General features: G+C 33.9%; 1 protein-coding gene across 1 annotated transcript; it reads left to right on the top strand.

The window, feature by feature from the left end:
- The first annotated feature begins 1,421 nt into the window (after positions 1 to 1,421).
- Positions 1,422 to 22,840, top strand: LOC117334816. Its single transcript, XM_033894627.1, has 10 exons — positions 1,422 to 1,443; positions 11,961 to 12,536; positions 15,944 to 16,231; positions 16,357 to 16,475; positions 17,293 to 17,642; positions 18,582 to 19,479; positions 19,677 to 19,704; positions 19,919 to 20,227; positions 20,343 to 20,647; positions 22,252 to 22,840. The coding sequence occupies exons 1-9, from the start codon at positions 1,422 to 1,424 to the stop codon at positions 20,639 to 20,641; spliced, it is 2,889 nt and encodes a 962-aa protein (XP_033750518.1). The 3' UTR covers positions 20,642 to 20,647; positions 22,252 to 22,840.
- The last annotated feature ends 2,736 nt before the right edge of the window (positions 22,841 to 25,576 follow it).

Consider the following 25,576-nt stretch of genomic DNA (forward strand, 5'->3'; position numbering starts at 1 on the left):
AATAACAAATATTGCAAAATTAGGTCACTGTTACCTTCTGTTTCAATATTATTTTAGGACAATGGCAATAGACATCTAGGATGAGAAAGGCATGTTGATAGCACGTATTGCAAAATTAGGTCATTGTGTGACCTACCTTTTCAATAATTATATTGTGGCAACATAAATAGACATCTAGGATGAGAATGGCATGCCAATAACAAACATCACAAACTTAGGTTAATGTGACCTACTTTTTTAATAATTATATTAGGGCGACCGAAATAGACATCTAGGATGAGAAAGGCATAACAATAGCAAATATTACAAAATTAGGTAACTGTGAGCTTATTTTTCAATAATGATATCAGGGCGACAGAAATATACACCTTGAATGGAAAGGCATTTCGATAACTGATATTTCAAAATTAGGTCACTCTGACCTTCTTTTTAAATAATGATAGGGCAGCATCCATTAGGGCAAAGAAAATGGACATCTACGATGAGAAAGGCATGCCGATAGCAAATATTGCAAAATTAGGTCACCGAGACTTACTTTTTCAATAATTATATTAGGACAACAGATATTGACACCTAGGATGAGAAATGCAAGTTGATAACCGATATTTCAAAATTAGGTCACTGTCACCTTCTTTTTAAATAATAATGATAGGGCTACAGAAATAGACATCAAGGATGGAAAATGCAAGCCGATAACTGATATTGCAAAACTTGGTCACTGTGACCTAATTTTTCAATAATTAATGTCAGGATGCCTTTGGCACCTGACGTTATAGTCGTGGTGGGAAAATTTTGCTCGTGACATTTTTGTTTCCGGTTTACAATTCCTCGTTTCCGTCATATAAATGATATACATCCGCTGCCTTATATAGTTCCTATTTTGTTAACAATTCTTGACACGCTTTAACTGATGGTTCCCGTGTTTACTGCAATTATTTGAAATGAAATATGAATGTTAGGTGTTCTAGACTATTTAAGAGTATAAATATAAACATTTTAGGGGTCATACAATAGATGTTTGCTAGGCCTAATTAACATCTAATAGTATAAATTAAATTAAGAAATAAAAAAAAATTAGACTGTGTACATCTTGGATTTTATCTTTGGTTGTACAATATGTTCTGTTAATAGACCGATTTGTCCTTCAGTTGATTTCTTTTTTCAAAGTTGACAAGCAGGTTTACTGAAATAGTGAAAGAACTATACTTAGCTATTGGAAAGTTGTCAGCAGATAAATATGTTATACACGTTTTCTTAAATGTATACAGAATACATGAAGGAATAACCATATTAAGACATTTCATCTGATACAAATGTAACTATTTAATGATAAAATCCAATTTCAAATTTCTTATTATATGACCTCAGACCCTGACGTTTCTCGGGGCCTTTGGCCCTTTGATTATATTAAGGCAACAGAAATGGACATCCAGGATGATAAAGGTATGGCAATAACTAATATTGCAAAAATTGGTCAATGTTACCTACTTTTTAAATAATGAATATATGACAAAAATTCAATGATATTTAGGATGAGAAAGGCATGCCGATAGCAAATATTGCAAAATTTGGTCACTGTGACCTACCTTTTCAATAATTATGGCAACAGAAATGGACATCTAGGACAAGAAAGGCATGCCGATAAATAATATTGCAAAGTTAGGTCACTGTGACCTACCTTTTAAATAATAATGATTGGACAAAATCCATTGATATCTAAGATAGGAAAGGAATCCGATAGCAAATATTGCAAAATTAGGTCACCGAAGCCTCCTTTTTTAATAATTATATAAGGGCAACAGATGTGGACATCTAGGACGAGAAAGGCATGCCCATAACAAACATCGCAAAAATAGGTCACTGTAATCTACTTTTGCAATAATTATATTGGGGCAACAGAAATAGACATCTAGCATGAGAAAGGCATGTCGATAGCAAATATTGCAAAATTAGGTCACTGTGTCCTACTTTTTCAATAATTATATCAGGGCAACATAAATGGACATAAAGGATGAGAAAGGCATGCCGTGGTAATATACTGCCCACCAGTTATGCGGCCATCAGCCTCTAGTTGGTTCATAGGGGATGTAAACAATGACATGGGGCTATAATTACATCAGGTGAGAGTTTAGGCCTATTAGTGATGATCACGATTAGTGATGATCACGTGATTAGTCATTAGTCACGTGACAGCTGAAGCTATCTCGTGGAATGCCCGGGTACATTTGACCTCGTAAATAGGCTTGTTTTTTTTTAAGATTTATTGCAATATTTATGTTATCATCCATTATGATATCGGGGTATAGGTCTTGTATATATTTCAATTCATTATTTAAACAACAACAATATTCTATCGTGAAACAGAAACTGATTAACACGATAATACGATATACATCTGATATTGAAAATCAAATTTAATTGACCAATTAATGCTGAAATTTTAACATGATTATTTGTAATCGGTTTTTACATTTCTTTTTCTCTTTCTGGTCATGTTATAGAACATCTTCCTTTCAATGAAAAAAACAATCAAACTTTTTGCTCGTTTATTTTATTTATCTGAATTTATTTGTATGATATATGTAAGGTAAACAGGTAAACCCAAAAAGACAGAAAGAACTGACAGGACTGACACATCTTATGTTATTAGGTGTGCGATAGCAAACATACAGGTGAACGGCAATTTTTTTCTACCTTTGTAAAATCGCATAAAGTATATTTATTTTTAATATGAAAGTGAAAATGCGTTTTCTTGAGATAACTTATATAGCAATTATAAGGCAACATATAATATAGATACTTAAATCGACTATAACTGTAAAATAACTGTTGTATCTTGCATAACACGTTGATAATGTGTCCTAAAACTAAAACATTCACGTAATTACGAAAATTAAGAGTCCGAAACTATGTTTTTTTAACAAGTGAGTCAGTGTAAACCAATTACATTATAATTCAAAAGGTCTTACAAAAAAGCATATATTGCCGCTCGTGATCAGAACGGTGCACGGACTCGTCAAACGCACCCACTTCACTCATTGGTTCTCCAGTGTAGCATTGTATACAATCATCAATCGAAATAAACAGTGTTTAAAAGCCGAAGACATATATATTTACAGAACATTTTTACAGTTTAGTCTATTCAACCAGATACCTATAAACTCTTATAAATAATGATTATGAATTATAAGATAGAGACCTGGCGTTTTATGTCACGATAAATAGCATATCTTTATTACAATTGTAAAGATGTCTTTGTCCCGTAAAAGAAAAGAGCATTAACATTAGAGGTAACATACTAAAGTAAAGGGCTACCAAGTTTGTTCAATGAATGAGCTTGACTTTCATTCAAGGTCACATGGGTCAGATAGGCTATAATCTTCAAACGACTTCTTCTCAATAGCCAAGAGGCTCAATGGATTAATGTTAGGTCATTATAGGGTTAAGGGCTACCAAGTTTCTTCAAATAAATGAGCTTGACTTTCATTCAAGGTCACATGGGTCAGATAGGCTATAATCTTCAAACGACTTCTTCTCAATAGCCAAGAGGCTCAATGGATTAATGTTAGGTCTGTAGCATTATAGGGTTAAGGGCTACCAAGTTTCTTCAAATGAATGACCTTGACATTCATTCAATATCACAAAGTTCTAATAGGCTATACAATTCAAACGACTTCTTCTCAATAACCATGAGGCCCAGGGACTTGATATTTGATCTAGAGCATTATCGAGTGAAGTGCTACTAAGTTTCTTCAAATAAATGACATTAACCTTTATTCAAAGTCACAAAATTCAAGTAGGCTATATTCTTTAAACGACTTATATTAAAAAACCAAGAGGACCAGGGACATTATATTGGGTCTGAAGCATTCGAGGTTGAAGGTCGACGTTTGTTCACATAAATGACCTTGACTTTCATTCAAGTTCACATGGGTCATATAAGCTGCAATCTTCAAACAACTTCCCAATAAGTAATAGGACTAGGGATTTGATATTGGGCATGTAGGATGTTGGGATGAAGAGCTACAAAGCTTGTTCAAATAATTGACCCTGACCTATATTAAAGTTCACGTGGTCAAATAGGTTAAAATCTCCAAACGGCTTCTTCTCAATAACCAGGAGGCCTAGAGACTTGATATTAGGTCTGTAGCATACTGGGGTGAAGGGCTACTACTTTATTTATGGGCTATCAAGATTTTTCAAACAAATTTCCTTGGTCGTCATTAAAGGGCACATGGGTCAAATAAGCTATACTCTTCAAACGAATTCTCGATAATTAAGATGTCCAGGAACCTGATATTAGGACTGTAGCATTATGGAGTCAAGGGCTACAAAGTTTGTTCAGATGAATGAACATGACCTTCATTCAAGGTCACAATGTTCAAATAGGCTAAACTCTTCAAACGACTTCATCTCAATAACCATAAGGCCTGTAGCATCCGTTAGTGAGGGACTACCAAGTTTGTTCAAATACATTTTGTTGGCCTTCATTCAAGGTCACATAGGTCAAATAAGCTATAATCTTCAAACGAATTCTCAATAACTAAGATGTCCAAGGACTTTATATTAGTACTGTAACATTATGGAGTTAAGGGGTACAAAGTTTGTTCAGATGAAAGACCTTGACCTTCATTCAAGGTCACAATGTTCAAATAGGAAATGATATTACGTCTATTGCATCCTAGCCTTAAGGGCTTCCAAGTGTCTTCAAATAAATGACCTGACTCTTATTCCAGGTTACATAGTTCAAATACTCGTTTACTCTTTAAACGACTTCTACTCAATAACCAATAAGCCCAGGGACTTGATACTGGGCCTGTAGGATGTTAGGGAAAATGGCTACAAAGCTTGTTCAAATAATTGACCTTGACCTTTATTAAAGTTAATCATAGTCAAATAGGCTGAAATATTCTAACGACTTCTCAATAACCAAGTACTCCAGGGATTTGGCCTGTAGTATGCTGGGGTGGAGGGCTACTAAGTAATTGTTTACGACACACGACGGATGACGGATGACACTGGTGTAAAATGTGCAAAACTCTTTAAGCGACTTTTTGATAACCGAAAGGCCGAGATACTCAATATTAGGTCTGTAACATGTTGAGGTGCTAACAAATATGTTAAAATGGATGACATTGACCTTCATTACATGTCAAAGGGTTCAAATATACTAAAGTCTTCAAATGACTTGTTCTTGATTACAAAAAGCCCCAGGGACCCAATATTAGTTATCTAGCATGCTGGGATGAAGGTCTACCAACTTTGTTTGAATGGATGACCTTGACTTTCATTCATTGTGACAGGGTTAGAATATGCTAATATATATTATTTTTAAATCAAGTGACCGTTAAGGCCTATGGGCCTCTTGTTGACCCTTGTATATCCAGTATGAAAACGCCTACTAGCTGTATCAGGTCGGATAAACACCCTATTTGGAAGTAAATAGACAGAAAAGTGAGAAACATGATAATTAAACGCATTATATAGTCTCCAACCAATCACACGAATAAGGCCTAGACACAGCCACACTGTTAATAAGTTTTGTATACACTAACAGGTTTTTTATTTGTTTGTTTGTTGTTTTTTGTTGTGATATTCGGGGAGTAAACTCTATGATATGCTTTGTTAAAACAAAATTAACAATGCACATAAGTCACAAAGTTTTAAAGCGACTGCACAAAATGCATAAGCTTTCTGTTTCACGTGTTCCATTGCTCAGATTCGTATCGAACTAGTATGTTTGATCCCAGGATCATAGTTTGGGTATATGTACACGTACGGCACATCATTCAAAAGATAAAATTCACAAGTTCATACGCATGCCATAAAATCGTTAATAAATCCACAGTTATGGTGTTACGGTGCACGTTTTTATACCTGTGCTTTTGGTTCAATTTGGGGAAATTGCCTTATGCTCTTTTAATCCCTTTGTCTTTATGTTTTGTTTATTCCAACTTTTTTGGTTTTCTCGAGTGACGCTTTTTTAGGGTTAAGGGGGTTTAAAGTTTTTCTTTTTTTAAAAGTATTTTTTTTGCCGAAGGGAATTTAGCTTATGGGGAGTTTGCTTCTGTCTCGAAAAACCGTAGTCTGCCCGGCGTTAGTTTTTCCCCTTAAACACCTTTTTCTTTGCCCAAGGGGGCCCAAATCCCTGTATTGTCCTTAGCCATTTAAAGTAAAGGATTTCCCAAATTTTGTTTGGCAAGTGAATGACGGGACGGTTACGGGCTTGTGAAAATTGTACTAAGGTTGTCCCAAAATTTGCCCTTTAAAAATTACACTAATGCCCCTTGGGGTTTTTAAAACCCAAAAAATTTTTTAAACAACTTTTCAATCCAAAAAAAGGGCCCGAAATTTCTTGACACATTTAGATGCTTGAGAAAAATTTACTACTTTTTTTTCCCAAATGTGGGGCCCTTGATCACATTCGGGGCAAAAAGGATAAAATTATATTTAACTCTTAACTTTTTTTAAAAAGATTTAAAAACCCACCTGATATTTTTTTTTAAAATGTTTGGGAACCTTTTAAAGTACCCTGCTTTAAATGACATAGAAAAACTTAAAAGGGTTGCCCTAAAACAGGCAAGGATCAAACCCTTTTATCATTTTTACTCAGAGCTCCCAAACACATTTTTACCCAACCTAAAACTCATAGTTTAATGAAATTTCCCCCCAAAGTTTAAAAAGTTTTTTAAAATTAAAACTGGCCCAAAAAATAGCGTGAAAAAACGATTTTTAAAACTTTTTTTAAAATTTCATAAAATTAAAATTTTTGTTTACTTTGTATCATCATAGTTTCTTGTTCTTTTTCATATTTTTCCCTGCTTAAAAGGAAAAATTTGCCCTGGATTTTTTAATCCCCGGCAGGAAACCCCCTTCCACAGTACATCAAAGGGTTTCTCTTATTTTTCAAATCGTCATCGGGCGTTGGGAAAAAAATTTTTTGAAATTTAAACTTTTTTTAAGGTAAATTTGGATTTTTAATGTCCCCTTTTGGGAAAAAAAGGGAAAGATTTTGCCCCCGGGACATTATCGGGATAAATAAAAAAATCAATTAAAAAACTTGCCCCAAAAATAGGGGGTTTATGAAATTTTTTTAAAATATTTTTGTCATGAAACTGATTACGAGTCCCGTGATAATCCATATTTGTCTAAAAAAAAATTGAATTGTTCTTTCGACTTAAAACCCCTTAATTAAATTTTTCGCAAAAACAAAAATTGTTAGGTGCTACACAGATTTTCTTTTCATAGATAAAAAAATTCCCCCAAAATTGATCATGATGTTTTAATCATTCATTTGTCATTATGAGGGGGGGATCCAAAAAAGTGGGGGGAAATTGATTTAAGAACAGGGCAAGTTACCCCAATTTGTCGTTTCAACGAAAAATGTAAAATTTTATCCAGTCTATTTTCAAAGTCGAAAATTATTAAATTTAAATTTATGAATTATTTACTGATGAGTTCTGTTTTTATTCTTTCCCTTTTTTCACCCCCCCTTTTGATTCGAGCAGCGTCAAAAGGGTCTTTAAGATACCCCTTGGGCCCTTCTTTTTAAAAAAAGGGGGGTTGTTTGGGAAATTTCAGGGGAGTACCCCGTAAACCCGGGTTTTAATCCGTAGGGATCACTTTCCTTTGGAGCCCGGTGATTAAATGCTTACCGTGTTTTTATTTCTATTGAGGCATGGGAAAATATTTTTTATTTCATATTAAAAAACGTGTAGGTCATTTTCGAAGAAACTAAAAATTAAAATGTTAATTGTTACTTTTTTTAAACCCAATTTTAAAAATTTTTAAAAAATTTTAAAAAGGGGGCCTTTTTAAAAAATTAAAAAAATTTTTTTTTTAAAATTTTTTAAAAAAATTTAAAAAAATTTAAAATTTTTTTTTTTTGGGCTTCCCCCCAAAAATTTTTTTAAAAAAAAAAACAATAAAAAAAAATTTTTTTTTTAAAATTTTTTTTTTAACCCAAAAAAAAAAAGGGGGAAATTTTTTTTTTTTTTTGGGGTTTTTTTTTTTAAAAAAAAAAATTTTTTTAAAAAAAAAAAAATTTTTTTTTTAAGTTTTTTTTAAAAATTTTAAAGGTTTTTTTAAAAAAAAATAACCCAAAATTTTTTCCCCCCCCCCCCCCCCAAAAAAATTTTTGGGGGAAAAATTTGCAAAACCAAAACCCCCTTTTTTTTAAAAAATTTTTTTTTAAAATTAAAAGGGGGTTTTTTTTTAACTTTGGGTTTTTTTTTAAAAAAAAAATTTTTAAAAACCCAAAAAACCTTTTTTAATTTAAAAAAATTTTTTAAAATTTAAAAAAACCCCTTTTTTTTTCCCCCAAAAATTTTTTTTTAAAAAAATTTTTTTAAAAAATTTTTAAAAATTTTTTCCCAAAAAAATTTTTTCCAAAAAAAGGGGGAAAAAAAAAAAAAATTTTAAAAAAAAAAAATTTTTTGGAAAAAAAAAGGGTTTTTTAAATTTTTTGGGGGGAAAAAGGGTTTTAAAAAAAGGGGGAAAAAAAAGGGGGGGGAAAAAAAAAATTTTTTTTTCCCCAAAACCCTTTTTTTTTAAAAAAAAGGTTTTTTAGGGGGAAAAAAAAAAAAAGAAACCGGGGGGGGCCAAAAAAAAAAAATTTAGGCGGGGAAGGGGGGAAAAAAAAAGGGGGGGGGGGGAAAAAAATTTTTGGAAAAAAAAAGGAAAAAGGGGGGAAAAAAAATTTTTTAAAAAAAAATTTTTTTTAAAAAAAAAAAAAGGGGGGGGGGGTTTAGGGGGTTTTTTTAAATTTTTTTTAAAAAATTTTTTTTTGGGGGGGGGTTTTGGGGGGGGGGGCCCCGGGGTTTAAAAAGGGGGAAATTTAAAAAAAGGGGGTTTTAAAAAAGGGGGGGAAAAGGGGGGGAAAAAAAAGGGAAAAAAAAAACAAAAAAAAGGGAAGGGGTTTTTTCCGGGGGGGGGAAAAAGGGGGAAATTTAAAAAAATTTTTTAAAAGGGAAATTAAAAAGGGGGAAAACAAAAAGGGGGGAAAAAAAAAAAAAAAAAAGGGGGAAAAAAAGGGGGAAAAGGGGGGGGGGGGAAAAAACGGGAAAAAAAGGGGGGAAAAAAGGGGGGGGGAAAAACCCCAAAAAAAAAAAAATTTTTTTTTTAAAATTTTTTTTTGGGGTTTTTTTGGGGGGGGGGGGGGAAAAAAACCCCGGGGGGGGGGGAAAAAGGGGGGGAAAAAAAAGGGGGGGGGGGGGGGAAAAAAAAGGGGGGGTTTAAAAAAAAAAGGGGGAAAAAAAAAGGGGGGGGGGGGTTTTTTTTGGGGGGGGGGGAAAAATTTAAAAAAAAAGGGGGGGGGGTTAAAAATTTTCCCCTGGAAAGGGTTTTTTTCAATTTTTAAAAAAAAAAGGGGGGGGGAAAGGGGGGGGGAAAAAAAAGGGGGGGGGGTTTAAAAAATTGGAAAAGGGTTTAAAATTTTTGGGGGAAAATTTTTTTTAAAAAAAAAATTTGGGGGGTTTTTTCCCAAAAAAAAGGGAAAAAAAATTTTTAAAAAAAAAAAAAGGGGGGGGGGAAAAAAAAAAAAAAGGGGGAAAAAAGGGGGGAAAAAAAAGGAAAATTTAATTTTTTTTCCCTTTTGGAAATTTTGGGAAAACCTTTTTTTAAAAAAAAAAAAAAAAAAAAATTGGGGAAAATTTTTTAACGGGGGGGGGTTTTTTTAAAAAGGGGTTTAAAAAATTTCAAGGGTTTTTTTTGGGGGGGGGGGGGGAAAAAAAAATTTTTTTAAAAGAAAAAAAGGGGGGGGGGGGGGGGAAAAAAAAAAAGGGGGGAAAAAATTTTGGGGGGGGAAAAAAGGGGGGGGGAAAAAAAGGGGGAAAAAAAAAATTTTTTTTTTTTTTTTTTTTTTTTCCCCAAATTTTTAAAAAAAATTAAAAAAAATTTTTTTAAAAATTTTTTTTTTTTTTTTTTTCCCCAAAAAAAAAAAATTTTATTTTTTTAAAAAAAAAAAAAAAAGGGTTTTTTAAAGGGGGAAAAAAAAAAAACCCCAAAGGGGGGAAAAAACCCTTTTTTTTTGGGGGGGTTTTTTTTAAATTTTTTTAAAAAATTTTTTTAAAAAAAGGGAAAATTTTTGTTTTAAAAAAATTTTTTAAAAATTTTTTTCCCCCAAAAAAAAATAAAGGAAAAAAAAAAATTAAAAAAAAAAACAAAAAAAATTTTTTTTTTTTTTTTAAAAAAATTTTTTTCGGGGGCCCCCCAAAAAAGGGTTTTTTAAAAAAAAAAAAAATTTTAAAGGGGGGAAAAAAAAAACCCAAAAAAGGGGGGAAAAGGGGAAAAAAAAAAAAAAAAAGGGGAAAAAAAAAAATTTTTTTTCTTTTTAAAAAAAAAATTTTTTTTTTCCCCAAAAAAACCCCAAAAAAAAATTTTTTTTTTCCCCAAAAAAAAAAATTTTTCCCCCTTTTTTTTTTTCCCCCAAAAATTTTTCCCAAAAAAAAATTTTTTTTTGGGGGTTTTCCCCCCCGGGGGGAAAAAAAAAATTTTTTTTAAAAAATTTTTTTAAAAAAAAGGGGGGGGCCCCCCAAATTTTTTTTTTTAAAAAAAGGGGTTTTTTTTGTTTTTTAAAATTTTTAAAAGGAAAAAAAAAATTTTTTAAAGGGGGGGGAAAAAAAAAAATTTTTTTTTGGTTTTTTTAAAAAAAAAAAATTTTTTTTGGGGGGTTGGAAAAAAAGGGGGTTTTTTTTAAAAAATTTTTTTTTTTCTTTTAAGGGAAAAAAAAAGGGGGGGTTTTTAAAAAAAAAATTTTTCCCCCCCTTTTTTTTAAAAAATTTTTAAAAAAAAAAACCCCCCCCCATTTTTCCCAAAAAAAAACCCCCCCCAAAACCCCAAAAAAAAACCCCCCCCCGGGGGGGAAATTTTTTTTCCCCTTTTTTTAAAAAAAATTTTTTTTTAAAAAAAAAGGGGGTTTAAAAATTTTTTTTTAAAAAAAAAAAAACCCAAAATTTTTTTTCCCCCCCTTTTTTCCCCAAAATTAAATTTTAAAATTTTAAACTTTCCTTTCCCCGGGTTTAAAAGAAACCAAAAAAATTTTAAAAAAGGGGGGAAAAAAAAAAAAAAAAAAATTTAAAATTTTTTTTAAAAAAAAATTTTTTTTTAAATTAAAAAAAAAAAGGAAAATTAAAAATTTCCCCAAAAACCCCTTTCCCCCCAAAAAAAAATTTTTAAAAAATTGGCTTCCCCAAAAAAAACCGGGAAAAAAAAAAATTCAAAAACAAAAATTTTGGGGAAATTCCTTTTCAAATTTTTAAAACCAAAAATTTTTCCAAAATTGGGGAAAAAAAAAATGTTTCTTATAAATTATAAGGGTTAACTGTAATATTTTTTTTACGTTATTGAGCAATAACACACAGAAACTGGGATATACTTCGCGGTTTATTCAGAGTACACCCCAGTTTTTTTTTGTGTTATTGCTCAATAACGTAAACAAATACAGTTAACCGTTAATTCTTAGATATTGCAACGAATGATATATTTTGTTTAAAATAAAAAAAATTATCAGTTTCGACAAAGTTGGTCACTCAAAACGAGGTTTATAGTTATTTAGGTAATGCTATCTACCAGATAACTTGTTAGAATTAAGTAATGTGGAGAATGACATACATATCGTTTAACTAGTTCCAGACCTCAAACGATAGGTCGAAAGTTCATAGTATTTCATAACATGATATGTCGTTAAAGTTTTAGTAACATTTACATGTATTAAAAGACAGTTTATTAAACAACATCTGCTGAAGCCTAGTTCTATCAGTCATTATCAAACATTAACGTTGGTGTTAACGAAAAACTAGGTACTTGCCACAAATAGTCTTGAGGGATGCTATATGCTATTAATTTTTTAATATTTTCTTATAGGTACAGGAAGGGAACTGATACATGCTATTTGCATATATATTACCAATATCTTACTCAAATCTAATCGTGAAATATTGGTATTTTGTTAAATCAATTAGATCAGCAGCAGAAGCAGCAGCCCCAGCAGCAGCAGCACCTACAACAACAGCAACAACAGCAGCAGCAACAACAGCAACAGCAGCAGCAGCAACAACAACAACAACAACAGTTCAGGGCGGGAATAGCTGATAATGTTGAAACCCCTTGTAACATAACCATCACGGTAGTTGGCCACAAAGGAGTTGGGAAATCCTGTTTTGTGAAACAAATCCAGAAAGAACACATTCTGGAAGGAGGGCCTACTTCAACCAACACCGCTGACTTTTATGTTAATTACTTAGCTTACGATCCGAACAGCGGTTTCCGAAAGAAACTTGATGAAAATGGGGAAGAAGAAAGTGGTCGCCGAAGACTCAAGCGAATAATAGATCGATACCAAAAACAAAGAAAGCCTGATGCAGAATCTCCTATAAGTTCGACCGAACTACAGGACCAGGATATTAAAGATCAACCATCATCTCAACCATCATCTCTCACCAAAACAAGACTGAGAAATGAAGTATCGACGTCATCATCTGGCGCAAAATCTGTGCATGAACCATCTCCACCAGCTTCATTATCCACGACAAAACCAGGTTATTTCTTCTGTGTAATTCCAATATCAAATATTTTTTTTATTTTCGGGAGGCATTTTGCATGCTATCTGGTGAACCAACAATTAAGCTTCTATTCTTAAAAGATTGATAAGGGAAACTAGCTTGACGTGGTAATAGTCTTTTAGACAATGTTAAATATCAAATACAATTTAATGACACAACCATCATTGTCAGAATATTTGTGTTCATAGTTGAAAAGACGACATCATCTTTTAGAACGTCACTGTCTCCCGAACCTTTTACCCACTCTTTTCCTGTTCATCTGATTCATGATTCAATATTTTTTATTGTAATGGCCTTCCTTTCTCTTCGGTAAATCAATCCTAATCTATAGACTTTTTTTCAATTTATATTACTTTAAGGTATTGTTCTGTGTGGCCATTACTGTTCAAATATACCGGTACTGAATCATATATGTAATTTAATCTGATTAAATGTAAGTGACCTTGGAATCTCTCCTTTATTATTTTTGACGTCTTTCCAATATATAAAAGGTGCTCACATTTTTCACAATTCCCCCTTTTTACAGTTTACAGTTAAAACAATTTCTATCACACCTCTGGTCCTGATATTGAACTGCTCCCACTGATTTCATCAATCTGCTGGTTTTCTGATGTACAATTATGTCATAACTAGTGGGTTGACACCTGAAGGATGTCACAGAAATAATGAAGTGTAGTGAGGGACGATAACTCTGGTTGAGCACGAAAGACGGATACAAATAAATGCTGAAAATGATATAAGAATGTCCGTCTTGATTTCAGAGGTTCCATGCACGAGTTCTAGTTTACATCAAAATCGTTCAATGTCAATATCTCGACCAATAAGAAGCCTGCAGCGTGGTTCTATGACAATAAAAACCCTTTAGGTTGAATTTGCATATAAATTTGACCAATTGAATTCCTCCATGTGGTTGCTATGGCAATGAATCCCATGTGGTTGAATTCGAATTCCCCTATTTATAATTTTTCATCCACATCCAATATATAAACCTCAACCAATCAGAAGCCTTGATACGGCAATGATGCCAATGTAATGGAATTCGCTGTCCCTTAATACCCTTATATACCATATACCAATTGTAATCGAAATTGAAGAACACTTGCGTTTGTTAAAGTGGGATACTTAATTAAGAATTGGTTATCTTATAACACTGGTAACCTGAAAACCTTTATTTCCCTTCCTTTAGCATCAATATCTTCACTTGCGCTTAATTTTCCTAACTTTCACTTCATCACGACATTTAAAACTCTCAATTACGTTTAGATACTGTATTAGTACTGGCGCGAGGAAATTGAAGATTTAGGGGTTACCAGTGTTATAATTCTCACAATTCTTCAGTTTTCTGGAATATGACACATTAATTATTTAGGAAACATCAATTTGCATCTATCCAAGCATACGTTCAGGGCCTCTTGTGTGTTATTCAGTGAGGTAGTCACCTCCTAATATAAGGAGACCCAGCCTCAAAATGATCCTGATTGAACCATATACACGTGGTGATAAAACAAGCAAACAAACATAAGTTCAGCTAAGTAACAGATGTCCTCGCGGTATTCTTTGCAATAAATAAACATATGCCAACAAAGATTAAAAAAATGTCATGCATATCATATGATGTCAAAATCAAGACGTCTAGTGTATTGTTCATATCTTTAAAATCAACAAAGTTTTTATTAAGTTAAAAATACTGCTTGAGTATTAATACTGAAAATAACTTCCACAAGTGTACACACAACCTTAAACATCACTTTTGGTCTGAACATCATATTGAGACCGAGATCACAATTAACTTCGATATATGTTTCATTAGAATATTAAAATTTATAATAAATTTCCAAAATCTTGTATCCCATTTTCATCTCACCTGGCCAAGACCGATATCTGACAAACAAAATATAAAAGTTTCAATACAGCATGTTGGGCATTTTATGGAGATAGCTGTCAACATGCATCTGCCACCAAAGTGTCGATTATTTACATCCGGGTCAGGGGTAAAAGTCAAATCTACATCCGAAAGTGTATAACGACTGTTGCAACTCGATCGGCCAATCAGCGGGTGTTTCACGTGAACCAAGTCCCTATGGAGAATGCGTTTCCCTGGTTTGTAGGTGTTTTCCCGCGTAAATAACACATGAAACGGGTACTTTATATACCATACAAGGATAAAGAGTAGTGGGTTGCGATTTAGAAAATCACAAAAAACACACTGCCACTGAAAATATAATGACGTAGGATTCTGGGTGTAAAAAGGCGGGAATTCCCCAGAAGGCGGGGGTTCCCAAACGCAGTGTTAGTGTCGGGCTTTCGGTGGTCTTTTGATTATACCTACCCGTGTTCCCTTAGCAGAAACTGTTGCATCATGGACACGACAGAAAAATGAACTTAAACCAGCAGTCAAAGTGTCGATTTTGGCGTGTTTGTACACAAAATATCTCCATAACTAGATTATTGCTAGATATACGGGATATGCCTGAACATACATGTAGATCACACCGAGTTTTACAAGTGTGGAAAGTTTTATCAAAATGTATAGAGTCGTTTGTCAGTTAGCTCCGGCAAAGTAGTCTGAACTAGCCTCATGTACATTACCGTCCCTCAATACACTACATTCCACACATTCTTGGTTACGTCACTCGTGTGACGTAACATCCGCCACCTCTCGATAAAATACGACCCTTTTTCAAAATCCTATTGTGGCCGTTCTTTGAAAGATATAGAACAACTAGAGATTCTTTTTTCTTCAGAATACTTTATATTTGTTTATGTTTTGAGTTTCAGAATTTTTTCATTAAAACGCTGATTTTTAAGGACCGGTTTAACAGAAGCTACCGGTCAAAATGACGATTTTGGAATGTTTTCCCCAAAATATTTCATCAATACGAATTTCCACAGGGATACCAGATACATCCAGCCCTAGATCGAGCCGAGTTTTACAATAGTTCAAAGCCTCATCAAAATTGTTTGTGCAATTTTTTCCACCCCCAAATCGCTACAATAGCCGGCAAAAATCGCGAATTAGCTCATACTATCATTTCGTTACGTAAGGAACGATAACGAGTTATCGTCCCTTACTACACTTCATTCTTTATACCTTCCCGTAGTGATCAACACAAACATTCTGACACTTGAAAAAGATAGCTGTGCCATTGAAACGTTTAGTTCAATTTTAAATAATTAATCACTATCAATGGAATTGATTTTTTTTATATTGTTTACTAATGGTAATAATGCTTATGTTGTATTCGTTCTTTAATCAAACACAGTATACATTTAGTATAAAGCTCATTCTTAAAAAATCACGTGTTACATTATTCCTTTCGTAAACATTTCTTTAGATAACTGTTCAACAGTCCCGTAGTCATTATTTCGTATCGTTATTTCAGAGGATCACCGGAAAAGGAAATCGCATTTGAATCCTTCCCGTTCAAATGATATGAAGCGTATGAAGTTATCTTCCGAGCAACAAAACGTTATAGAAGAGATTATGCAGACTAAAACTGAAACCGAGGAAAAAGACAAGCAGACGAAGGGCTTCGTCACAATCTATGATTTTGGAGGAGAGAAAGTGTTCTATAACACCCATCACTGTTTTATGTCAAGTAACATGGTCTTCGTTCTGGTGTTCGACGTAGCGATGTGTCTTGATCCTAATAGGTCTAAGGATGGCTATGGTAATTAACAATATGGATTTTTTTTTTCTTAACGCAACCTTATTTCTCTAACGTGTTTTTTTTTCAGAACAGAAAGAGATAATTCCATTATTCATTTATTTCTGTTAATTTCTTTATTTTTACAGAAAGGATCGAAACCTGGTTGAGGTCTATTGCTACCTATGCTATTGATCAAGCAGTCCGTGGCAAAGGGACGCCTCCCATAATCCTGGTGGGATCTCACTTGGATAAAGTGTCTCAAGATGTAAGTAAGTTAAATGTTAAATGACATATGAATGGTTACAATGGACTTGCGTTGGATATGTGATCTTCCCATTACCGATTTTAAGGGGTATCTAAATAGATGTAAGACAAAAAAGTTCGCGTTAATGTATTTAATTCTCAGCAAGGAATTAAGAGAATGTAATGGAATACTTGAGTCTGTCCGTTTGTTTGTGTTATTTGTTATTTTTTGAACATCAACTGATGTAGTGCTCCCTTGTTTACTGAGGGGAGGGGACAGTCACCTGTCTATAAGTTCGGAATAATACTTATTATTGCCAAGGTTATGTGTATGATACCCTGATGAATTGTTAAGGCAATTGTACACTGTTTATTTTAAATACTCCTACAAGTATTATCTATTGTCGGTCTCTCGTCTAAATATATGACACATAGACAATTCATTTATTATGTACTCCTGGTCAATATTATATCATCAACTTTAATAGTATTCCGAGGAGTTTTCTTTTTTTTCTTCTAAGAAACGAAAAGTGGCTAGGCGATGATGTACTTGCTATATTAGTGAAGGACATTAGAGCCGTATGAAAATAAATACCCGATATATCTGTAAATATTTCTATATTCAACATGGAATTTTAGGCGTCGTTTGTTTATGAAATAACGATGATTTGCCTCGAAAAAAAGTTTAGGTAAATCAAACACATTTAAAAAAAGAATCAGCAGCAATATTTCCGACTAAGAGTCCATCATAGATATTGTACATATGTTCTGTGATATTTTTGAAATGATTGAGTTATACTTTTCTGTTACTGTTGCAAGGGTATTTTCTTTTTGATCAGAAAGAAAAACAGGAAGAAGCATTTGGCGAAGTGCTGAACAAACTGTACGAGAACCCTCAATTGCGTGTAATAATGGAAAATCACGTACAGGAAATGTATCCAATCGCCCACCTGAACGATTCAGAAAGGAACCAAGACATATACGAGGTGGTATGGAAAAAGGTTATCGAGATTGCTCCGCTTCAATCGCAGTGGAAGGAACCTATACCTGCAAGGTGGCTGGCTCTGCAACACCAGCTGATTAAACGGAAAAATGCAGGGACTGTAATTCTAACGCATGAAGAATTGTTGGAAATCAACAACAAGTCAGCTATTCCATTGGACGAACATGAACTCATGAAGTTTCTTAAGTAAGTACATCAATATTTTTAATATACATATACAAAAAGTTGTATTCCTTCGTCATTTGTGTTTCTAAGCTATATATCTATATCTTAGCACAGTGTATCATATGTACTATGTGTTGGTGATCCAAAGATAAAGATTTGAATTTCCTGTCGTAATTGTACCGAGAGAAATATATATATAATATATGTACAATTCGTATCCATGTATGTAAATACATTGCGATCCAGGTAGTCATATATCATCTTATAGACGACTTCCACAGTGATCATGTCAGGGTATCGGGCCGGCTATCACTGCGCCATTGAAACGTTCTTTTTAAGAACGCCGATGTGGCGCAGCGGTATAAGCTGCGGATATTTCTGGTTAGGCGATTGGGTGCCCTAGATCGTGAGTTCGAGACCCGGTCAGGGTAGGAGTCAAAAAGTTGTCTTCCTTCGTTATTTGTTTTTCTAAGCTATATATATATATAGATATATCGAAAGCGCTAACGGAGAGTTTTTTTGTTTTTGTTTTTATTTTATATTTATATATATACATAGATATTGCGTTACTGTGTTTAATATCTAACAATTAACATAGTGTATCATATGCAAAATATTTTGTTGATCCAAAGGTAAGGATTTGAATTCACTGTCATAGTTGCACTGTGCTGAATGTTTATATTTTGTGTACATTTCACATCCATGTATGTAAATACATTGCGACCCAGGTATCAATATCATCTAATAAACAACGTTTCACTATAATCATGTCTTGATATCGGGCCGACAATCACTGAGCCAGTGAAACATTCTTTGAAAGAACGTGGAGATGTCCCAGTGGTATAAGCTGCGGGTATTTCTGGCTAGGCGGTCGGTCAGGGCAGGAGTCATTTTCCTCCCTCGTTATTTGTGTTATTATATTATGTTCAATATATATATGGTTTTTTTCTCACTTTCCAGGAATTTGAGATTTGATGGTTGCTTTATTTGCTTTAACATTGAAAGCATGAGGCCTTTCGTCATTTTAAGACCTCAATGGGTAATAGATGCCTTTAAAGGGATCGTTACAGATCTCAAGTTCACGGCCGACCTATCGTCGAAACTAAAGCTTCAGTGGAGAGAATATGAAAGAACTGGCGTCCTAACGCTCGACTTTATCCGGCAACTTTGGGAACAAAACGACGACAAAAGCTTCCTTGCAAACATGAAAACGCTCTTCAACATCATGGAAACACTTGGCTTGGTAGCAAATCCATTGCAAGATACTTCAAATGACGAGGTTGATTACTTCATAGTGCCTATTATGCTCCGAACGGCGGATCCCGATATAGTTCGACCGTTACTTGATGACCCTGAAACCGTTGCCACTGTCACTCTTTGTTTCAAGTTCGACAACCCATTCATTCCACAAGCCGTATGGGACAAGATGGTCGCTGCTTGCCTCCACAGGTTCCAGCGACTAAATGAGCGCGGTCATGACGGTTCAAAGTTTATCCAACGCGGATTTGTCTGTCTAGCAGTAGACTTTCTGTGGAGCGTGATTGTCAACTGCCGCGAAAATGTCATGAAGATTACTATGTTCAAGAAGGATACGGATCAATCAGTTCCAACAGGAGCCGGAGTTAACCTACGCAGCATTCTAGAATTTCATCTTAACAGGATTCTAGAATTGAATCACCAGAGTCATCTCAAGTACCAGTTCTACCTCCACAACGACTACCGCTTCTCGGCCGATGACAAGATGGTGAAGGTAGACGATCTCCGACAGACCTCACGCCTACAAAGCTACAGTTCTACTAAGAGCCGATGGCTAGTAAGAGAGGACATACACATCTGGTTCAAAAATCCAGACCAGAAGGTATATTACTTTTTTTATTTATTTTTTTTTATTTTATTTTAAGATTCACAGTTCATCGCAAATATGGCATATATATTTTAAGGGGATACATGAACGATATTAACACAAGAAGCATTATCATTGTCAGTAATTTGAAGTAAAAAATGTGAATATATATTTGATATTGATGATAATATAATTGATATGTTGTGTTTCAGAGGGCACGGACCCAGAGAAGTCATGTCGGTAAGTCTATGATGCTGACTCTAAATGATGTTTGTCAACATAAAATGTTTTCTGAAGAAGTATCCAGGTATCATCCTCAAAACTCATAATATGAAAATGACATAACAATGAAGATGGAAAATTGGAATACATTTAGAATTGATTGATCGTGTTTACGATGTTGTTTTTTATTTATTTATTTATATAACATTATGTTGATAAAAACATTTTGCAGACTCGATGAATGATCTACCGGATAGAAAGTTGTCAGTCAAAGAGATGGGTCGACTGTCTAGGTACATCGGCTTGGCCTATCAGTCTTTCTTTACCGAGCTGGACTGCCCTGTTGTATTATTGGAACAGAAGATTGCAGAAAACCAGGAATTCTCCCATAGATCTCTCATAACGAAGATCTTTATTCACCTCCTTGAAACGGGCGCGGATGTTACATTCACAAGAGTCGCAGATGCGATGTCCGAGCATGGATTAGATCCAAAAAAGCTGTATAGCATCATTGACGACAACAGGGATATGTTGTTTAATGGTACGGTATACGTCTTAGATTTATTTTATTTTTTGGTTCTATCTATATACATATTTGTTTCTCACCAGAACCTAATTCTGTCAAATATGATTTTTGAGACCTCTGCTATTTTCAGACGACACTTTGTCAGAGGGATTTTTACAGAAATGCCTAACGGTATATGACGCTCCGGTCATTGCCGACCACGTGAACGCCAAAAAGTACTTCAACCTGTTCCTTGAGCTCGGCTTAACGCCAAAAAGAGTTGACGAGTTAGACGTCAACTTCAGAAACGATACAATTCTTAACAGGATCAATGCGATGGTTGAGGAGTTCATTGAGAATCCTAGTCGACGTCCTACTCTAAACACAGTTCTGCTTGCGATGGCGGAATGCGACATGGACACCAATTCCCTCATCCAAGCCCTACCTTAAACAAAGGTAATTTCATGCCTTCTATATTGTAATAGTAAATTAACGCCAAGGAGATGTTGATTATGTTGAGACATCCCATAATTATAAGACAGGAAAGTTACATCAGCCATTTATGGTCAGTTTCAATTCCCCTGTAGTTCGTTTGATGTTTATCAACGACAATATCATGTTTGAGGGTGTTCATACCAAATAATATTTGAATTTTGACTTTAAATATGCAGATCAGCGGGCTAATTGACTTGTCATTATTATCCATGCTGAACCCACATACATAACTAGAGCAATATAATGTTTCATAAAGGAAACATGTAAGTCTAAGTAACTAGGGTATTAACTTATCTGTTACAGAGATGTACAAACTACGTAGTCTGGCTATCAATTGTGTTATATCAGTGATTTATATACAAAGTACGTACATTACATTTGGGATATATAATAAAGGCAATTAAACTTAATATTTGTCAAAATATGAGAAGACACTAAACGAATTCTGAATTAAGCCTGTCAATGTCTAGGACATTGTTACCATTTATAAACAAACAGAAACTCTTTATCAATGCTCTTACGACATTCCCTTTTAACAGACTTCGATAATAAGACATAATTAAGGTAGGTATAACCCGAGAAGCAAAGGTAAAGGCAATTGTTACTATCATATAGAACCTTCTTTCTTAATGATTGTCGTCGTTAAGTTTTAAAACAAGGTTCAGTATAACATAGATTTAAGATTCTGCCAACCCGGATTTAACCTATATTTGTATGACGAGTCTCCTCAATAAAGTTGATGACGCTTTATCTCTTCGTAACACCTGAACTTATTCTCCTGTTAATTTGACATCAGTGTCATACAACGCTATATTGTCTCTCTTGTTGTGCCGATTTGCCTTTTTGTTCAATCCAGAAAGCAATATGGCTACCAGTTTAGCGTTGCTTTCTTTAATTCCCGGACGGATGTCTCTTATATTTCATATATTGGTTCTCAATGTTATCAAATTTACATGTATATGCGGGCAACGCGATCCTGCTTTTATATTTTGTTTATGGTATTTTATAAATAACCATGATCTGATTGAATTGAATAGAGTGAAACTTAGACATAGCCTATATCACTTAACAGTTTAGTACTTAGATATACATATGAAGACACATAATATCTACAGGACAACTATAGCATTACAGTTTAACTTGGTCATGTTAACCATATTCGTCTTTTTGCATTGAGATAAATAGAAGTCTGTTAAGTAAATTGGAGTTAACCAATCAGCAGAGAGAACGTCATCTAAGCATTTCGCTAAACTTTACAACACTGTCTTTCTTATGAAATGAACTATATATCCTTCCCACAATAACGAGGTCCATTTATTTACTATTTTCATGAAACATGACATTTTATTAACATTTAAATCACGACGCTATACATTTAATTTTATTCTATGTTAATCTCTGTTATAGAACTAGGTCAGCCGTCATAATTTACGTCTAGGAAACAATGCATTGCTTCTTTCAGGTATTATTGTATTATCAATAATTGAAATTAGAAAATTAAAAGACATTTGTAAAATTATGTGTATATTATCATATTTCATACGGGTTATTTGTGGTTTTTGTAGTGAAAGCAGGACAGCCTATTAGATGTTTGAGATTTGGAGCAAGTTCCGGACTTGGTGTTCTGACGCGGAAAAGCGGCCAGATTACAATGCATTGTACATCCCATGGGATGAATCAAGGTTTCACAAAAAAACGTGTCATGAAAGGCCGACTTGTTATCAGTGACATTAAAGACGTCAATTTCTGTTAGCGTGGTGATTCTGGATCGGAAGTGTTTGTCATGACCCTTACCCTACATACTACCCGGACACGTGACTGTAGATAGCAATTGAGTTTATCAACAGCAAACTTATCGTTAAACCAATTGGAAACATTATCGGGAAACTCAAATCCGATCATGTAAAGGCGCTCGTGCTTAAAACGCTTACAATGTGTACATAACGAAACAGACGATATGGCATTCACAGTGTATTACATGTATGCTAATGCTGCCTTGTTTAGAAAAACGAGCTATTTCTCAACATTTTTAATTTATCTATGTGATGATGCAATCTATTTTATATATAATAATTTGTTGGTCTATGGTGTCTGAACAATAGTAAGGATTTCATTTCAATGATAAATTTATGTCTCTGTACATAGATGATGTTTTTGATAAATTTGTACATACTGAATATTATCATTTTTGTTGTAAATATATTCAGAAACAAATTAACGTTATATATAACAGAGTGGTGTTATTGTAGATATATTTTATATATTGTTATTTCAATAATCTGACCAATATTTTCAACAAGGTTTTTATACACCCAGACGTTACTATATGATGAACATTACATAACGTCGATATGGTCCATGGTGAATAAGGTCGTTGAACTGGACCCAGTTGTTCCAAATGGCGATTAGGCTTATTACAGTTAAACAACAGCTTTAAAATCTCGAGAAAAGTATTTGTAGAAAAATTATTTTGCAAACCTTTATTAAATTATAACACTACCTACCCATTTTAAGAAAAAAATATACTCAGGATTTGAAGTAAAGGTAAAATGGAATGTTAACTAATCATGTGATTCAGCTACCTACCTTTTGAACAACTGGGCCCTGCTATTTTTTCATTTTTTTTCCTAACAAAAATACTATTTTTTGGAATAGCAAGATTATTTCATACGATCGACAATGTCCAAAAGCAATATACTTTTCTGTCGGGGTCTTGCGACTATTTTTTAAACCGTGTATTAGTATCTTTAAATATGCACATTTTTTTTTTTTACATTTATTTTACCCTTGTTTTCATATACAATATATTTGTTCGAGACTATGATATGTTGATTGTTTGCTCATTTTAAATGATGAACACAGTTTACAAACCGGAAAATGGACATAGATTAACATGTCGTTTATTTGTTTGCTGGGTTTATCGACACGTAAGTAACCAGAGTCATACCTACCTGTCCTGATTAAGTCAATATAGTGTACGAACAGGTCCTAATTTAGTCAATATACTGTGCATACACATCCTGATTAAGTCAGGTACATATATTGTACCCACACGTCCTGATTTGGTCAGGTACATTTAATGTACGTACACGTTCTGATTTAGTCAAATGCATAGACTGTACGTACACGTTCTGATTTAGTCGGACACATATATTGTACGTACACGTCCTGATTAAGTCAGGTACATTAATTGTACGTAAACGTCCTGATTTAGTCAAATGCATAGACTGTACGTACATGTTCTGATTCAGTCGGACACATATATTGTACGTATACGACCTGATTTAGTCAGGTACATAGATTATACGTACACGTCCTGATTTAGTCAGGTACATAAGTTGTACGTACATGTCCTGATTTAGTCAAATGCATGGATTGTACGTATACGACCTGATTTAGTCAGGTAAATAGATTGTACGTACACGTCCTGATTAAGTCAGGTACATTAATTGTACGTAAACGTCCTGATTTAGTCAGGTACATATATTGTAGGTACACGTCTTCATTTAGTCATGTACATAGATTGTACGTACACTTCCTGCTTTAGTCAGATACATATATTGTACATACACGTCCTTTGATATATCGAAGTAACTTCCCTTCGGCCGAGAAAGGGGCCGCAGGGCCGAGTGGTTAAGGTGTCCCGACACTTTAACAATAGCCCTCCACCTCTGGGTTGCGAGTTCGAAACCTACGTGGGGTAGTTGCCAGGTACTGACTGTAGGCCGGTGGTTTTTCTCCGGGTACTCCGGCTTTCCTCCACCTCGAAAACCTGGCACGTCCTTAAATGACCCTGGCTGTCAATATGACGTTAAATGAAAACAATCAAACAAATCGGCCGAGAAAGCAGTGTGTCTGAACACACGGCAGCCATATTTGAAGTGTTCTGATCGATAGCAAACATTTCTTTTCGAAATTTCATGATGTTGGCCTTGTATGTTTGTCGTGATACGATTAATAAGTATACAATCAAAATGTTTTAGTATTGAGTAACAAATCTACGATAACTCCTCTGTATATCGATTTTAGATTTGAATTAATGGTTTGGTGATAGTGTCAGTTTTCTTAGTTTTTTTCGCTGTCCAATATCTGAATTGAATTGATAAAATATTTCAGTCATACATATTCACGTACATCAAGCTATCATGTATAATAATCCTTTTAAGAATAAAATCTAGTTAATGGCAATATAACGCTTACATTCGTTACAATAATTTCATTTTTTTCTTGCCAGCAAAACATTCAAACAGGCCCGTGAGCCTGGGCTATTTTAATTCAACAATATTCTTCCTATATTGTATTTAATCGGAATATAATATATTGTATTGTATTTTGTCGTAGTTGCAATACAGATGTGTATTTCGTATGATTAAATTTTAAAAAATGTGCAACTTTGAATTTATCTGAGATTTCGTTTACATAAGGAAAAAGCAATAAACAAATACATGCTATAAACGTAGACAGAACATGTGGGTACGACGATGCTGTTTATTCTGCTTTACTGTATAAGGTTTGAGTCTTTGTGTTGGCATCGCTCTGTCCGTATGTATTTAGGTATTTGTCGGTTTGCATTTTTTACCATAATAATATGTAACATTTGGAATTTTCTCAGTTATGTTAACACACTTTTTACAGGGCTTAATTTCAGTAGAAAGTTGATTTCGGAATTCCTTCTTTAAGTTAGATTATATTCCTGGTGTCTGCTTTGGTGCAATGTTTATAGGAACCACGGAACCAAAATATTCCCCATAGACGATAGTGTTAATATTGATAACTGTCCTGATTAAATGTAGTTTTTTTTTAACACTGGTCCACTAACCTTAATTTTACTGCTGCTAAATGAAAGTTAGGTTTCAGATCCTTAACCGTTTATTGTAAACCGTTTTCGTA

The sequence above is a fragment of the Pecten maximus genome, chromosome 9 (genome assembly GCF_902652985.1).
Source record: "Pecten maximus chromosome 9, xPecMax1.1, whole genome shotgun sequence".
In the NCBI taxonomy this organism is placed as follows: Eukaryota; Metazoa; Mollusca; class Bivalvia; order Pectinida; family Pectinidae; genus Pecten; species Pecten maximus.

Coding starts and splice junctions, on each gene's coding strand:
- LOC117334816 (XM_033894627.1), top strand. CDS start 1,422: ATGGACATCCAGGATGATAAAG. Junction 19,480..19,676: donor TCAAAAATCCAGACCAGAAG/GTATATTACTTT, acceptor GTTGTGTTTCAG/AGGGCACGGACCCAGAGAAG. Junction 20,228..20,342: donor CAGGGATATGTTGTTTAATG/GTACGGTATACG, acceptor TGCTATTTTCAG/ACGACACTTTGTCAGAGGGA.